Raw genomic sequence first — 18,249 nt, forward strand, 5'->3', positions numbered from 1 at the left:
TCTTGGGAGGGGGTAATGAAAAATACTCTCTTGGTGTGGACGTTTAGCTTAGTGGTTAATATGCCATTTAAGATATCTACATCCCATATCAAGAGTATTTGAGTTTAATACCTGGCTCAGGTTCTTGCTAATGTGGATACTGGGAAACAGTGGTGATGGCTCAAGTAATTGGATTCCTGTGCTCACATGGTAGTTCCGAGTTGATTCCCACTATCGAGGGCATTTGAAGAGTGAATCAGTGAATGGAAAAGCACTCTCTATCTCTTTCTTTGTCTTTCTGCCTTTCAAATTAAAAAAAAAAAAAAAGTTACATTGCAGAAGACCTTGGTTACGAGGAAATAAAATCTAACCACCGAGCTGGTGCCACGGCTCAATAGGCTAATCCTCCACCTTGTCCCTGTCAGGGCGCCGAATTCTGTCCCGGTTGCCCTTCTTCCAGGCCAGCTCTCTGCTGTGGCCTGGGAGTGCAGTGGAGGATGGCCCAAGTGCTTGGGCCCTGCACCCCATGGGAGACCAGGAGAAGCACCTGGCTCCTAGCTTGGAATCAGCACCATGCGCCGGCCGCAGCGCACCGGCTGCAGCGGCCATTGGAGGGTGAACCAACAGCAAAAGGAAGACCTTTCTCTCTGTCTCTCTCTCTCTCACTGTCCACTCTGCCTGTCGAAAAAAAAAAAAAATCTAACCCCCTGTAGGATCTGTTCTAAAGAGTTTAAGTATTGGGACTGTCACTGTGGCGCATTGGTTTAAAGCCATGGACTGCAGTGCCAGCATCCCGTTTGGGGATACTGCTCCACATCTGATCCAGCTCCCTGCTAACGCACCTGGGAAAGTGGCACAGTATGGCCCAAGTCCTTGGGCCCCTACACCCACATGGGAGATCTGGAAGATGCTCATAGCCTCAGTCTAGCCCAGCCCTGGCTGTTGTGGCCATTTGGGGAGTGAACCAACCTCTCTCTCTCTCTTTGTCTCTCCTTCTCTCTCTGTAACTCTGCCTTTCAAATAAATAAATACTTAAATAAAAATAGTTTAGATGTTTATGCTGCTATCCTTTTGCAATATAAAATTGCTAACATGCTACTTCTAAATAATATTTTGGTAAGCAGGTGATTTCCTGTGTCTGTGGACTGAAAAGCAGGTAATTTTGAGGGAGCGGCTTGAAAATCCTATTCCAACAATGTGTAACATCGGTTTATACTTCCAGTTTCGTTTTTAATCACAGAAAAAAAAAATACAGGAACAGACCCATTGTAGAAGTAGAACAGAGAATAAATTTTTATTTAAAAATAGTTTTATCCTCACTACTAATACCAAAAAAAATGTTGAAGGGCCAGTATCGTGGCATAATGGGTAAAGCCACCACCTGTGACACTAGCATCCTATAAGGGCTCCAGTTCAGGTCCCTGCTGCTCCACTTCCAATCCAGCTCTCTGCTAATAGCCTGGGAAAGCAATGGAAGATGACCCAAGTGCTGTCTCTCTCTCTCTCTCTAATTCAGATAAGTAAATCTTTTTTAAAAAATTAGAAAACTACAGAATAATATTTTTAAAAAAGAAAAGTTGAAGCAAATTTACAATTATATGTATTAAAGAAATGGGAATGTATCTAAGTAGTGTCCAATGATAAAGTTTTGTGAGCACAGAATAATTGTATATTATGGAAATAGTGTAGATGGCTAACCTTTGGGTGGTAGCATGGCTCTGTAGTTGCAGACATGAACACCTCCACTTCCATGCTTTTTGACTTATTTAACGCCAACTCTGTGAATATGTCCTCAGAAAATCATTTATATACATGACATATAAAAGTGAAGAGGGTAAGATACGGTAAGATAATACTGAAGCTTTTTCCCCCTTAATTTTTATTGTTGCTTGCTTTTAAGTTTAAATATAGAAGATACACACAAAAAGTTCTATTCTTGGAACATAATTTTAGGAACAGGAACCTGAGAGTATTCAAGTCCATGTAACTTAAATATACTCATGAGTTTCAGTACTATGAAAAAATAGGTAATGACTGGTCAAGGATTTTAGTGGAGTGGTAAATCTCATTACATTATAATGGCAATCTTTGTTTCTTCTTTTAGAGTAATTACTTTTATATTGTAAAATAACAGGTGATCAAGAATAGCAAGACAGATATCCCAGAGCTGGAATTATTTCCTCGCTACCTTCTCTTCCTGAGACAGCAGCCTGCCACTCGGACACAGCAGTCTAACATCTGGGTGAATATGGGTATGATGAGCCTGAGAATGTTTCCTCAGCATTTACCGAGAGGTAACTTAAGAATGCAGCAAGAATACTATGAATTTACTTTAAAAAATTTTTTAAAGCCATAGTGAAACCAAGTTGCTCTAAGTCTGATGCCACTGTACTAATTCACAGTCCCACCTACTTTGATCCAAATCAGTAAATCACTTATAAGGCTTAGATCAACATTATGTGCAAAACCACACATGGGGGTAGAAGCAAACCCAGCAGCAAACTGATAAGAATTGTTTCCTTTTCTAGTTTGTAAACTTAGGAAAGTAATTAATTGGAGTGGATTTTATATGCTTTATATCTTTGAAGTAAGCCATTGTAAATTGTAGACCCAAACTGTAGTTTGCTAGCTTTAGACGGGTCTTTTCAGTTCCACTAAAATTTATTTTAAAAGTGATCCTATGGCATATAATGATTTGTATTTGTTTCTTTGAGTTTTGTTTGGCAAAAAATGTTATATTTCTTGTGCTAAATCTAAGGAGGCTTTTAAATAAATAGGTAATATAGAGTAAAGGATATGTTTTTGAAAATGAAATTGACACATTGACCCCAAAAAACATCAAATTTATAAGACATGCAAAGTTCCTATTTTAATGTATAGTATACAAAAAGTTTTATTTTGATTTCTCTGTAAGAGAAAATGTTACTGATGGATGAGCCTTGCTGTATGTTTTTGCCTTGCATATATTTGAAATTGTTCTTCAGCAGTAAAGAAATAGTGAGTTCATTCATTTACACTGTCTCAGACTGTGTGTTACTGTAGTTTGTGTAACTTAATAAACGGGAACTACTTCTGAGCCCAAACCAACCCTTTGTAAGTAATATGCTACCTTTAAATTTAAATAGAGTTAATTTTGTATTCCCCAAAGGTTATATTCTGATAATATATGAATATCCTTTTGCATATTGTTTAGTGAGAAATTATAACAACTTAGTGGCCTCTGCCTAACCAAAACTCGATCTTTGGGGAGAACATCAATGAACATTGAAATATAGAATTACTTTGAAAATTTTTGATATAATTTTCCAGTAAATAAAAGTATTAGCCTTGATTTCATGGGCACCCATAGCATATGTCTTTCTTGATTCTCTTTGAAAGATAACATGAAAGGCAAGATGTGTTGTTGCGCTTTTAGTAAGTATTCTTTGTAACTCCTGTGCCGATCTAGATTTTTGTTGCTTCTGTAAATTCAACTAGATTTGTTGGTGCCATTCAAAAGCACACAATTATTGGTAATAAGTGGCTGCCTGTTTAATGAGCTTGCTGTAAAAACTATCTAGAACTCAAAAAGTTTCTTATTGTGGCTTAGGACAATAGAGATTGACTTGGACACTATACTTGCAAATGCTTCTGAATCCTAGAATGGGGTAGTTCTGATGCTCCAAATTTGTTCTTAATTTGAAATTTTATTCCTTACTAATTAACTGTGAAATCAATCATTAATCATTTTGAAGTTTATAAAAATATGCTTTCTTGCTGTAATCTTATGACTAATCCTCTGATGTGTAATTAGATAAATTTGCTCTTTTAGAGATTATCTTTTGCTTGCTCATAGTAAAAAAATTTGCTTTGCTGTGCATTTAAAAACTGATCATGGTTAAGTTTTGTTCTGTCATTACATAATATTCATCTTTCTCAATTACTCAGTTTACCATAGCTGTTTATTAAGGTTCTGTTTTCCTTTTGAAGTAAACCTTGCCACAGTTACCATGACTTCATTGTGGCTTTTTCTAAAGACAAGGCTACAGAAGTCATTATTCCTTAGATAATTTTCAGCCAGGATTAGGTGAGTGAATTCTTCTTGGAAGCTTTAAAAAGCTGATGTTGCCAATATTTTTATCTGCTTATTTAGTAAATGAAAACTTATAAAAGCACATTTAATGGGAGGAAGAAGATAAGTCACCACTGACTGGCTGGAAAACTACCTGGAATGTATGTTTATATCCTAAAAACACTGTGTTACAAAAGTTCATCATTTTCATTGAGGCTGCTTAATAAAATACAGCCTTCTATATATAGCCAAAGGTGACCATTTAAGGTACAGCTTTGTTGAGATTTTTCACTGAATAGTTAGTTTTCTGGGTTTTAACAAGTTTGTTTTTATTTTTGTTCTTAGCAAACTTTTTTTTGATTTTTATACTCTTTTTATCCCCTTCCTCTTTTTTAAAAAATGTTTATTTATTTGAGAGGCAGAGTTACAGACAGAGAGAGGGAAAGACAGAAAGAGATCCATCTGCTGGTTCACTCCCCAAATGGCTGCAACGGCCAGAACTGGGCCAATCCAAAGCCAGGAGCCAGGAGTTTCTTCCGGGTCTCTCACATGGGTGCAGGGATCCAAGCACTTGCGCCATCTTCCACTGTTTTCCCAGGCCAAAGCAGAGAGCTAGATTGGAAGAGAAGCAGCCGGGACACAAACTGGCACCCATATGGGATGCTGGCCCCCTCTTCCTCTTTTGAAATATGAGTTACTCTGGATATATTCTTCCTTCACTCTTCTCCTTTTCCTCCCTGTATAGTTAGCCCTCTGTGTGCAGGTTAAGCATCCAGAGGATCAACCAACCTTGAATGGAAAATGTTTTATAAAAAACGATATCTGTACTGAACATGTAGAGTCCTCTTTCTTGTCATTGTTTGCTAAAGAATACAGAATAGAAGCTATTTATATAGTATTTACTTTGTGAAAGACACTATTACTGATCTGGAGATGATTTAAAGTATATGGGAGGATGAGTCTGAGTTAAATCAAGTACTACCCATTTTGTGTAAGGGATTGAGCATCTCTGGGTGCTGGTATTCTTGGAAGTAGGGGTCCTAGACCCGGGCTCCTGCAGTACTGAGGGATGACTCTATTGCCACTTTTCTGTTTCCACCTTTGGCCCTTCAGGAATTCTAGGTCATGTCTGCTGTGCTGTTATTAGCCTGACAGATTATGTGACTTCTTTCACCCTACTCCTTTGCAATAAGACTATCTGTTTACTTATTTATGTTACCATGGGAATTTTCTTGGCTTCATTTTGGAACTGTATTTGGCTGTGTAGAAGATATTAAGTCACATTTTCTTTTCTTGTATAATTGTACCAGTGTGCCAAATAATTGGGCCACTTAATGACTGACAGTGATGGGATTAGGAATTCTAAGGCTGTTTATTTTAAGAAAGTAGATCAGAAGAACCCAATTATCTATCTATGGCATTCAAAACTGGTCCCATTTTATTCCCCCGCAACTCTTTTTTTTTTTTTTTTAATACTTTTTTGTCCAGCCCCTGCCTCCCCCTCATTCTTACTCAGGGTTTTATTTCATTTGCTGTCGAGTGTAACCTAACTGAGGGCAGCCATTGACCATTGCCAGTCATTTGCCAGTGGGTCCCCACTCTCCTTGGGATCTAAATATTGCCAATCATTTAAGCTCTGGGCATTTGTTGCTCAGACTTTGGACTGACTTCAAGACTCTTCAGTCTCCTGTCTTCATTTTAAAAACTCAATGGTACTCTTCATTTATAAAATTAAACCTGTAATTCTCATTTCTTAACATTATTTCCCAAAATAGCATGGACTCCATTGCTGAGAAGGGTGCCTTTTTTTACATCTGCCTTTTTCCTTATTGTGATTACTACAACCGTAGGAAATGTACCTTCTCCGAATGCACCTTTAAAGCGAGTATTAGCCTATACAGGCTGTTTTAGTCGAATGCAGACCATCAAGGAAATTCATGAATATTTGTCTCAAAGGCTGCGCATCAAAGAGGAAGACATGCGCCTGTGGCTATACAACAGTGAGGTAAGAGGTATCTCAGTGTCATGAAGAGTCTGATGGTTAAATCAAGTTTCATGAGTGTGGGTTTTTTTTTTCTCTGTAGTAATTATACTAAAAGCCATGTATGTCTAAGATCTCAGTGAAAATTTTAACTTTCAAATTCATGTATGCATACATGTAAATCATTGTCACCTGAGTTAAAGTAGTTTATATGGGTGCTAAAAAATTCATACAATACAGGAATATACAGTGGAACATTCTCCTTCCCATACCCTAGCCTCTATTACCTCTTCTCAGAGACAGTGCTGTTAATTGCTTAACATATATGCTATAGATAATACTCTGAAATTGGATCCTTAGTGCTAACCAATCTCTATCCCCTGTGTGTTCTTCCTTTGGTCACCACTGAGGGGCAGTATTGCATAGCGTTTAAGAGCATGGTTCACGGAATCACACTGCCAGGAATTAAATGCCTGGCTCTGCCACTGTTAAGTTGTATAACTAAGGGCAAATCACTTAATCTTTGCCCCTCAATTTTCTCATGAGTAAAATGGGAAAATAATAGTATCTCCTTAGAGTTGTTGTGAGCATTAAAAGAACTAATTTTGTACTTGGTTCTGCATTTTCAGTTCCTAAGTAAGCAATCAAATTCTGTTTAGAACGTTTACTGAATTTCAAACTGGATACTAAAGAATTTCTGCACTTTTCAGGAAATCTTTCTCAGTAAATTTTAGTTTTATGTGTGATGGATCTTTTCTTGGTCTCTGCCCCCAGTCGTGTGTAATTTTGTTTTAGGGACATAGAATGTTTATATACCACATGTTATCTTCCTTGTTTTGTAGCTCAGCACTGCTAGCCAACTATAATTTCCCAAATAATTGTGAAATGGGTTATGTAACTGCAAGGAAGTTTTTAATTATCATTCTTCTTTACTTCTATATTTGCTTCCAGTTTACTAACAAAATTAACAAAAAGATCTCTTCCTTATTAAATAGAATTACCTTACTCTTCTGGATGATGAAGATCATAGATTGGAATATTTGAAAATCCAGGATGAACAGCACCTGGTCATTGAGGGTACGTAATGAGAGCATGTATCAGCATTCCTGTTGGAATCTTAGTGGAAGTATTTAAAAAGGTACTAATAATTTTATAATCTTTTCCAGGGAAGCTATTATTTGATAATTATTCTCTTTGTGGTAAAGAAAACCCGCTGCGTTTTTATATAATCTTCCCATACTATGTAGATTGCTTTAAAAGAAAAATAACTTGTTTGTAGTCATTGGCTAACAAGAGGTGAGAAGGTTAAAAACAAGTGAATTCAGTTACAAATTACAATTTCTTGGGATTTTCAGACTGCTTCTTTGAGATTTAGTAAAGAAATCAGCTTTCTGAGATAGTTAGTAGCACACAGGTCTCATTAGTCGTCAGTGCTGGCTGCTCACCAACAGAGCTGCTTGTATATTCACACATAGGTTTAGACAGTGTTTCTTTTCTCTTCAAGATTCATGGAAGTACTGGTAACTGCCTTTGTGTTAAATTGAGTAGATTACTCTGACAGGGTTACAATTTAAGGAAGAATTATAATATTTCTAATGGTTTGAGATTTGGAAATTTGTGCCTAAGGCTTAATTACATTTATAGATGATAGGGTATAATTTTACTTTAAGTAGGTAATTGAAGTAATAGCTTATTCTAACCAATACAAAGAATAGAAATGGTTTCAGAGCCAATTACTTAAATCAACTTTTTTTTTTTTTATTGAGTGTGTCTGATTCAGAAATTTTTAAGCAGAGGGAACTGAGTGGCTTTGAATTGTGCAGATAGAAAATTAACGCATTTCTATCTCTCTTTACAGTGCGCAACAAAGATATGAGTTGGCCAGAAGAAATGTCTTTTATAGCGAACAGTAGTAAAATAGATAGACACAAGGGTAAGTATCCAGTATATTATTGTTAAAGAGACAGTTTTAAATATATTCTTTCAGATATTGAAATGCTAACAACTTTTTCTAATTCAAAAGTTACTAAGACCTTCTCTTGTTCTTTTTTCTTGAAGTAGCCTTTGTTGTTGATAAACCCAACATCAGAGTATTTTCTAAATTTCTTTTTTTTTGATAGGTAGAGTTAGACAGTGAGAGAGAGACAGAAAGGTCTTCCTTCTGTTGGTTCACCCCCCCAAATGGCTGCTATTGCCGGCGCGCTGCACCGATCCAAAGCCAGGAGCCAGGTGCTTTTTCCCGGTCTCCCATGCAGGTGCAGGGCCCAAGCACTTGGGCCATCCTCCACTGCACTCCCGGGCCACAGCAGAGAGCTGGACTGGAAGAGGAGCAACTGGGACAGAACCAGCGCCCCAACCGGGACTAGAACCCCGGGTGCTGGTACTGCAGGCAGAGGATTAGCCTAGTGAGCCATGCTCGGCCTATTTTCTAAATTTCTAACTCTGCAATTAAATAGTTTAAATTTCTTTGAAACATTCTAGGAAAATAATTGTTTGAATTCTTTTTTAAAAAATCCTAGAAATTGCCGGCGCCGCGGCTCACTAGGCTAATCCTCCGCCTAGCGGCGCCGACACACCGGGTTCTAGTCCCGGTTGGGGCGCCGGATTCTGTCCCGGTTGCCCCTCTTCCAGGCCAGCTCTCTGCTGTGGCCAGGGAGTGCAGTGGAGGATGGCCCAGGTGCTTGGGCCCTGCATCCCATGGGAGACCAGGAAAAGCACCTGGCTCCTGGCTCCTGCCATCGGATCAGCGCGGTGCGCCGGCCGCAGCGCGCCAGCCGCGGCGGCCATTGGAGGGTGAACCAATGGCAAAAGGAAGACCTTTCTCTCTGTCTCTCTCTCTCACTGTCCACTCTGCCTGTCAAAAAAAAAAAAAAATCCTAGAAATTAGATAATTACTGCTTCTGAATTACAAATGAGCATGCATCATCGTTATTGCCAGAGATTCCATGCTAGACCTTCTCAACTTTAGCATTTGAGAGACCTGCTAAAAAAAAGATTAGCTCCCTTTAGCTGATTAAAAGAGTTATAAAACTCACTGCATTGAACGAAGATACTGTTTGTTGTTTAAATATTCCTACAGCTCAGCATTGATTCTCACATTTTTTGTTCCAGTTCCAACAGAAAAGGGAGCCACAGGTCTGAGTAACCTGGGAAATACATGCTTCATGAACTCTAGCATACAGTGCGTTAGTAACACACAGCCACTGACACAGTATTTTATCTCAGGGAGACATCTTTATGAACTCAACAGGTAATCACTTTTGAACTGTTGGCCCCTTAACCTTCTGTGACATTGGTATGAACCAGTGTCGCCTAAATCTCCTTTTTCTTTACTCTGAGCCAGGAAAGTCTTATAGCCCTATTTAGTATGAAATAAGGCCTAAGGGATACTTCCTTTATTTCAGAAAGAAAAGATAATTAATTTGATGTGAGATGCTGGACATCTCTCTGTCCAGAAGATTGTGATTTATGAGACTGTTTGGTAACAAATTTTCCTCTCAAACTTCTAGAACCAATCCCATCGGCATGAAGGGGCATATGGCTAAATGCTATGGTGATTTAGTACAGGAGCTCTGGAGTGGGACCCAGAAGAACGTTGCTCCATTAAAGCTTCGGGTAAGTAAGTTAAAATAACGTTAAAGTATTTAATTTCTAAACAGTTGTTGAAGGAATCATTTTTCTCTACATGCTTTTTCTGCTTAGCTTTTTAGTTTAGTTAAATAAATGTTTTGGGGTCCAGATGTCAAATACTTTGATATGTCAATATATATATACAAAACACTGCTGTATACAGAGGGTCTTCTAAAAGTTCATGGAAAAATGCATATTATGAAAAAACTGCATGGATTTCAAAAACTTTTTTAAAAAATATTTATTTACTTATTTATTTGAAAGGCAGAGTTTCAGAGAGGCAGAGGCAGAGATAGAGAGAAGTCTTCCATCCACTGGTTCACTCTTCAGTGGCCACATTGGCCAGATCTGTGCCGATTCAAAGCCAGGAACCAGGAACTTCCTATGGGTCTCCCCTGCAGGTGCAAGGGTCCAAGGACTTGGGCCATCTTCTGCTGCTTTCCCAGACCATAGCAGAGAGCTGAATCAGAAGTGGAGCAGCTGGGACTTGAACCGGGGCCCATATGGTATGCTGGCACTGCAGGCGGCAGCTTTACCTGCTATGCCACAGCGCCGGCCCCAAAAAACTTTTTAAGATTTTATTAATTTATTTGAGAGGCAGAGTTACAGAGAGGGGTAGGGGAGAGACACAGAGAAAGATCTTCCATCCACTGGATCAATCCCAAAATGGCTGCAACCACCAGAGCTGGGCTGATCTAAAGCCAGGAGCCAGGAGCTTTTTTCTGGTCTCCCATGCTGGTGCAGGAGCCCAAATACTTGGGTCATTTTCCACTGCTTTCCCAGGCCATAAGCAGAGAGCTCGATCAGAAGAGTAGCCAGGACACAAACTGGCTCCTCAAATACTTTCACTAAAATGAACTTGTCTTTTTATTCCATTTTCCATGAACTTTTTGAAGTGCTCTTAATATGTAGTATGTCAAAAAGACCAAAGGCATAGTTTAAATTTGGAATGTTGTTCATTTTACTAATGTATCAAATGTCTTCGTTATATAAAGAGTAAACTTTATTTGGGAATCCTTCACTGTTAGTGATAACTAACTGCACAGTTCATTCCAGATATACCCAGCATTTACAGCAGCATCTGAAGAAAATAAAAAAGTAACAGGAGGAAAGAATGTACTTAATGGCTGCAAGTTTTAAATTAATGGCATATATGAAGTAGATTTTAGTGAAGCTGTGAAGTTAGGAGTATTATCTGTTTTAAAACAAGGTGAAAGTTTTTTAGGTTAAAAATTAATAATCATAAAAGCTAAAAATTTGATGACTTACCACCCATTTAGTTCTCTTATTAGTCCTAGACTGTATTTCAACATTACTATCTCTGTTTTGTGGCTGAAGAAACTAAGACTCAAAGTGCTTAGATGGCTTAGTCCTTAGTGCTTAGTCCTCATGGTCCTCATAGTCACTGCTCTGACTCTTGAAATAAAAGCCTATGACAAAACCAGAAAAGGAAACTGAGTAAGGAAACATTATGTAGAACAGGAAGTCTCTCAGTGTGAACAAATGCTATTTTATTATTTCTGTCTTAACATCTGTGTGCTTGAAGAACTGTTTGCTTATATGATGCTGACACGTCAAAATTAGCCAGTGTTTTTCTTTTTGATTATTTGAGATAAAAATTAAAAAGATTTTGTGATTATCCAAAACACTTGCTGAAATAGAGACAGACTACTAAGTTACTTACTTGATTATGCACTCTCTGATTCATTTATAAGGCATGTGCATCACAAATTTTATGGGGTAGGAAATAACAGCCATGACTTCTCTTATGTTTATAGTGGACAATAGCGAAGTATGCTCCCAGGTTTAATGGGTTCCAACAACAAGACTCCCAAGAACTTTTGGCTTTTCTTTTGGATGGTCTTCATGAAGATCTGAACCGAGTCCATGAGAAGCCATATGTAGAACTGAAGGACAGTGATGGCCGGCCAGATTGGGAAGTAGCTGCAGAGGTTTGTCAGTTTTGTTGTTGTTGTTGTTTATTAAAGACATTTTATTTATTTGAAAGGCAGAGTTAGAGAGAAGGAGAGACAGACAGAGTGGTCTTCCACCCACTGGTTCACTCTCCAGATGGTCGCAATGGCCTGGGGCTGGGCCAGGCAGAAGTCAGGAGCCAGGAGCTTCTTCCAGGTCTCCCATATAGGTTCCAGGGGCCGAGGCACTTGAGCCATCCTCCGTGCTATTCCCAGGTCATTAACAGGAAGCTGGACCGGAAGTGAAGCAGCTGGGACACAAAGCAGTACCCATATGGAACGCCAGCATTATAGGTGGCAGCTTTACCCATTGTACCACAATGCTGGCCCTGGTTTGTCAGTGTAACATTCTGACCACAAATATGTGTAACATAAATTAAGTGCAAACTAAATTATTCTGTGACCAGAATTGTATGAATTCTGTGAGGAATTTACTTATCTGGGCTTAATTCCTATGCTATAATACCAAAAGAAAAGTACTTTAAATGAAAATAGAAAAATAATGCCTTTTCATGTTTTAAACTTTGTATGATAGGAAGCAGGAGTAATTATCCAGCAGAATTTAGAGTCCTCATTCCCCTAACTGCTACAGTAATGTGCAGTGGACATATTTTGGTGGGGTTTTTGCTAAAGATTTTTTTTCCTCTTTTCACATTTTGGATTAACATGTAGTATTTGTACATTTTTAAGGAGTACAGTGCAATATTGCAACACATAAACACAGCATAAACCGATTATACTCTTTCCATTTCCTTACATTTTCTGTATTTGGAGTTTAACAGCTCCTCTGTTCCTATAAGCATATTTTATCTGCTTTATAACAAAGAACTTTAATCTTCAAGATTGTTAGCATGGCCAGAAGAAATGAAAAATAGGATTTTCCATCTGAATTTAATATTTTACAGATTGCTCAGAAAGAATTAGGTTTGATTCCATAACTGGTTTTCTCTGCTCTCTATTTAGTACATTTTAAATTCTATATTTAAGTTATACATTTAAAGGTAGAAAGATCTTATATTTTAAATGAATATTAAGGTTTATTCCTTGACATTTAGATCTAATCATTTAACTAATCCCTTTGGATTTATGTAGAAATTCTTATCTTTTGAATTTTGAAAAATATTTTGTCATGTTTTTTCTTGCTAGGCCTGGGACAACCATCTGAGGAGAAATCGATCAATTGTTGTGGATTTGTTTCATGGGCAGCTAAGATCCCAAGTCAAATGTAAAACGTGTGGGCATATAAGTGTCCGATTTGATCCCTTCAATTTTTTGTCTTTGCCACTACCAATGGACAGTTACATGCACTTAGAAATAACAGGTGAGTAACAAAGTCGTGAAGTATTACTGGATTCCATTTTCTTTTACCTCATTAAAACAGCCTAAATTTACAAGTATGATTGTTTATTTTTAATGGGTTCGCATAAGGATTGTTCATCAGTATGTTATAATCTAGCAGACTAGTTGGTGGTATGATTTGAAATTTGCAAGATTTGGAACATGAGCCCGTTTTGTTGATTCTTTTTTTAATTTCAAACATACATCCACATCCAGTTTGTAAGACTTTCAACAAAACCTGAATTTTACTGATAAAAGATATTTTCTCTTTACTAGTAATTAAGTTAGATGGTACAACTCCCGTACGATATGGACTAAGGCTAAATATGGATGAAAAGTACACTGGTTTGAAAAAACAGCTGAGTGATCTCTGTGGACTTAAGCCAGAACAAATCCTTCTTGCAGAAGTACACAGTTCCAACATAAAGGTAATGTCATCTGCTCTGCTGTGCTCTCCCTAGGATACCTCTGATTCTATCCTTCACAGATCAGTTTTCTCAATTATTACTACTTGTTAGTTCAAAACTAAACCCAAACAAAAAGATATTGTCTAGTTTTATTTTTTTTTAAATTTCACTTAAGGTATACAAGTCTCATGTATTTCATATATGCATATTTAGGAACATGTTGATACTTCCCACCCTACCCACCCTCCTGCCCATGCACCTGCCCTTCCTCCTACTTCCTCTCATTCCTTCTCTTAATTTTACAATGATCTACTTTCATTTTAGTTTTATACTCATAAAACTAACCCTACGCTAAGTAAGGAGGTCAACAAATAGTAAGAAGAAAAAAACACCATTTGTCAACAGTAGAGACAAGGGCTATAAACAATCATCAAAGCTCAGGCTGTCCATTTCACTCCTATACGTTACATTTTTGGTACTCTTAGTTACCACAGATCAAGGTAAACATACGTTATTTGTCTTTTTGGGACTGGCTTATTTCATTAAGTGTAATAGTTTCCAATTGCATTCATTTTCTTGCAAAAAACCAGAATATTGGTTTTTTTTTTTACAACTGAGTATTGTTCCATAGTGTATATGTACCGTAATTTCTTTATCTAGTCATCAGTTGATGGACATCTGGGTTGATTCCATATCTTAGCTATTGTGAATTGAACTGCAATTAACTTGGAGGTACAGATAACTCTTTCATATGCTGATTTCATTTCCCTTGGGTAAATTCCCAGGAGTGGGATTGCTGGATCATATGATGTATCTATTTTTACCTTTCTGAGATACCTCCATACTGTCTTCCACAATGGTTGTACTAGTTTACATTCCTACCAGCTGTGGAGTAGGGTACCTTTCCCCCACATCCTCACCAGCATTTATTGTTTGTTGATTTTTATGTGAGAGCCTTTTTAACTGGGGTGAAGGTGAAAAACCTCATTGTGGTTTTGATTTGCATTTCCCTGGTGGCTAATGATCTGGAACATCTTTTCATGTGTCTGTTGGCCATTTGAATTTTCTGTTTTGAAAAGTGCCTATTCAAGTCCTTTGCTCATTTCTTAAGTGGATTATTTGTTTTGTTTTTGAGTTTCTTGAGCTTTTTATAGATTCTAGATATTAATCCTTTATCAGTTTTATGGTTTGCAAATATTTTCTCCCGTTCTGTCAGTGGTCTCATCACTTTGCTGAATATTCTTTTTCCAGTAAAGAAGCTTCTTAGCTTGATATGACCCTACTTGTCTATTTTGGCTTTGATTGCTTGTGCTTCTGGGATCTTTTCCAAGAACTCTTTACCTGTGCTAATGTCTTGCAGTTTCCCCAATGTTCTCCTCTAGGAATTTGATGGTATCAGGTCATAGATTCAGATCCTTGATCCATTTTGAGTTGATTTTTGTATAAGATGTAAGGTAGGGGTCTTGTTTCATACTTCTGCAGGCGGAGATCCAATTTTCCCAGCACCATTTGTTTTCTAACCCAGAAATTTAAAAGGTTGTCTGCCAGAATAAAGGAATAATAATGATGATGATTTTTAAAAGACTTATTTATTTATTATTTGAAAGGCAAAACTGCCTGTATGGAGTGATCTAGCTGTTTCACTATGGTATAAGTTTCCCCCAACTGCACATGAGCACTCTTCTGCACTGTACTCTCACTAGAAGTCATCCTAATTTAATTATTTTATGTATTTATAAATGTGTGTTTTTAGTATTTATGAGTATACAAATAGCCCTCTCTATTCTTGGATTCTGTATCTGTGGATTTAACCAATTATGGCTCAAAAAATTGGGGGAAGAAAGAAAAAAGAGATGTTATAAACATATGTAGGCTTATTTTCCTTGTCATTACTCCGTAAACAATGTACTGTAACTATTTGCCTATCATTTTGCAATGTATTGGGTATTGCCCATAATCTAGAAATAGTTTCAAGTATACAGGAAGATGTGCATAGGTTATATGCAAATACTGCACCATTTTATGTAGGATATTTGAACACCTGCAGAGTTTGGAGTCCTGGAATCAGTCCTCTATAGATACCAAGTGTTAGTTGTACGTTCTCGGCCTTTAATCACACTACAAAATTAAAGAGTAAAGGCAAAATCACACAAATCACATCTTCCTGCATATAAACAATTTAATAAAGATATCATCCACCTCAAACTTAGCTTCTTCTGTTGGTATTATTTATTATTGGGGTTTCTTTTTTTTTTTTAAGATTTATTTATTTATCTGAAAGAGTTATACAGAGAAAGGAGAGGCAGAGAGAGGTAGAGACAGAGAGACAGAGAGAAAGGCCCTCCATCTGCTAGTTTACTCCCCAGATGGCCGCAACAGCCGGAGCTGCACCAATCCGAAGCCAGGAGCTTCCTCTGGGTCTCCCATGTGGGTGCAGGGGCCCAAGCACTTGGGCCATATTGCTTTCCCAGGCCATAGCAGAGAGCTGGATCGGAAGTGGAGCAGCTGGGTCTCAAACCAGTGCCCATATGGGATGCCAGCACTCAGGCCAGGGCGTTAACCAGCTGCACCACAGCACTTGCCCTTTAAAATCTACCTCACTGACATTTCTTCCTTCATCTGAAATGTGAGTGTGACATCTCTTTGAGGGTCTGGAGTTCAGATGCTTGAAACAAATAACAAAGCTTGTCAATCATAGACAGTAGGGAAGAAGTAATGGTTTTCTTTGACATTGAGGTTAAATTTCAGTTATTTTTATCAAGACCATAATTTTAGTTGAAAGATTATTCAATCTTACTGTTTCATGATGAAAGTCACTCTCTAAGTCATTCTCTTCCATTGTGTATCAGAGAGAGAATTTGTCAGATTTATCTGAGGGACTGGCATTGTGGTATAGTGAGTTCTGGTCCTAGCTGTTATACTTCTGATCCAGCTCCCTGCTTATGCACCTGGGAAAGCAGCAGAAGATGGCCCAAGCACTTGGGGTCCTGCCAGCCATGTTGGGAGAGATCCAGATAGGGTTCCTGGCTTCTAGCTTCAGCCTGGCCCAACCCTGGACCATTGTGACTATTTGGGGAATAAAGCAGCAGAAGGAAAATCTCTTTGATTCACTATTTCTGCTTCTTTCTCTGTCACTCTGCATTTCAAAAAAATAAATCTTTAATAAAACATTTATCTGAAACATCTCTACCTTTTCATCTTTCCTCTTTTTTGTAGAACTTCCCTCAGGACAACCAAAAAGTACGACTGTCAGTGAGTGGATTTTTGTGTGCATTTGAAATCCCTATCCCTGCTTCTCCAGTTTCTGCTTCCAGTCCAGTACAGACAGGTAAGGTGGAACTAGTGCTTCTTCTCCTGATCTCAGCTTTAAGTGTTGGCCCAAGGGTTTTCATCATTTTTATATTTGTGCCAAGGATACAAGAACAAGAGAATTTTGGAACACAAAGGAAACCTTACTGGTCATTTGGCTCATAATCCTCACTTAATAGATAAGGAACCTAAATATCAAAGAACCTAAGTGACTAAGATCAGTTGTTTTTACCTAAAATACCATTGGAATTCAGACCTCTTTTAGCTCATTTATCTAATATTAATATGAAACAGATGGTGTGAGAGGAACACGCCACCAGTAAATAAAAACAATAAATATAATTGAAAAGGAATCTGTGTATAAAAAATCACATATGATTTAATACGGTCATTTGGTAAATCCTTTCAACCAGTATTAGTGCTTTGTCTGTTCTTCTTTTTACTGCTTATATTAGGTTGATTCAGAACCATAAAGGGCTTCACAGAAATGAGACTCCTCTCACTGTATTTAGCAAATGGTACTGATGGCTGATGGGTAGCTGTGTAATGTTGCTTTCTGTTTGGAACGTCACTCTGCAGTAGAACTCAGTGAGGAAAACTGTCTGTGATATTTGCCATCTGGTACAGTATCCAGCAGTCACGTGGGCACTGAACACTTGGGCTGTGACCAGTGAGGTTGAGGGAATACAATTTTAATTTAATTTTCATTTAAAAACCATTTGACTAGAGGCTACTATATTAGAGCATTTTTAGAGGAATGGAGAAATGCATTTTTAGAGGACAGGAAAAAGAAAAGTTTTAGAGCTGTCTTTGTGCTATAAGATGGTACTAATATAGGTTTTTGCAAATTCTCCTTAACAGTTTCCAGAAGTTACTGTGCTTTGCCATTTAATCATAGTGGCAGTGAATTCTGAAAATGAATCTTCCAGTAAATTTACAATTATTATTTTAACTATAGTTTTTCCCAATGCTGTGTTAAGAGACAGTACTGTCAGTGTGGTTCAGGCCTCAGGATACTTGACAGAAGAACTAAGGTGAAGGTACCACAAGCTTATCATACGTTACTTATCTTTGAATTTGTAGATTTCTCCTCTTCCCCATCTACAAATGGCATATTCACCCTAACTACCAATGGGGATCTGCCCCGACCAATCTTCATCCCCAATGGAATGCCAAACACTGTTGTACCATGTGGGACTGAAAAGAACTTCACAAATGGAATGGTGAATGGTCATATGCCGTCTCTTCCTGACAACCCCTTTACAGGCTACATCATTGCCGTCCACCGAAAAATGGTTAGTTAAATGTTAGACAACTTACTGCTGGTCATGCCAGTGTCATTTGTGAAATATAGGCATTTTCTGTCTTTACAGCTCCTTCATCGAACACACTTTCCAAGTGTGGCATATACTAATGTACGTGATCAGGGCCAGGATTTAGTATCATATATGATAGCCAATGTGAAAATTGGCATTCCCATCACTTCTCGGCCTTTTGGCTAAGATCAAGTATAAAAATTGGCGTTCCTCACTCTTACATTAAGAGACAGCAGGATAGCTGGTGCTTCTAAGGACTACTTTC

General features: G+C 37.9%; 1 protein-coding gene across 6 annotated transcripts in view; it reads left to right on the plus strand.

Annotated features, from left to right (window-relative positions):
* USP32 (ubiquitin specific peptidase 32) overlaps positions 1 to 18,249 on the plus strand; it is a 214,867-nt gene that overhangs the window by 166,593 nt on the left and 30,025 nt on the right. For 4 of the 6 annotated variants that reach the window (XM_051824715.2, XM_070061011.1, XM_070061010.1 and 1 more), the window contains 11 exons: positions 2,114 to 2,273; positions 5,806 to 6,035; positions 7,007 to 7,088; positions 7,870 to 7,944; positions 9,123 to 9,261; positions 9,521 to 9,626; positions 11,420 to 11,593; positions 12,761 to 12,935; positions 13,229 to 13,380; positions 16,576 to 16,687; positions 17,752 to 17,963. In XM_051824715.2, the coding sequence (XP_051680675.1) occupies positions 2,114 to 2,273; positions 5,806 to 6,035; positions 7,007 to 7,088; positions 7,870 to 7,944; positions 9,123 to 9,261; positions 9,521 to 9,626; positions 11,420 to 11,593; positions 12,761 to 12,935; positions 13,229 to 13,380; positions 16,576 to 16,687; positions 17,752 to 17,963 (1,617 nt within the window). The remainder of the gene's footprint in view (positions 1 to 2,113; positions 2,274 to 5,805; positions 6,036 to 7,006; positions 7,089 to 7,869; positions 7,945 to 9,122; positions 9,262 to 9,520; positions 9,627 to 11,419; positions 11,594 to 12,760; positions 12,936 to 13,228; positions 13,381 to 16,575; positions 16,688 to 17,751; positions 17,964 to 18,249) is intronic. The other 2 variants (XM_070061012.1, XM_008271181.4) reach the window with 1 other exon arrangement.

The sequence above is a fragment of the Oryctolagus cuniculus genome, chromosome 17 (genome assembly GCF_964237555.1).
Source record: "Oryctolagus cuniculus chromosome 17, mOryCun1.1, whole genome shotgun sequence".
Lineage (NCBI taxonomy): Eukaryota > Metazoa > Chordata > Mammalia > Lagomorpha > Leporidae > Oryctolagus > Oryctolagus cuniculus.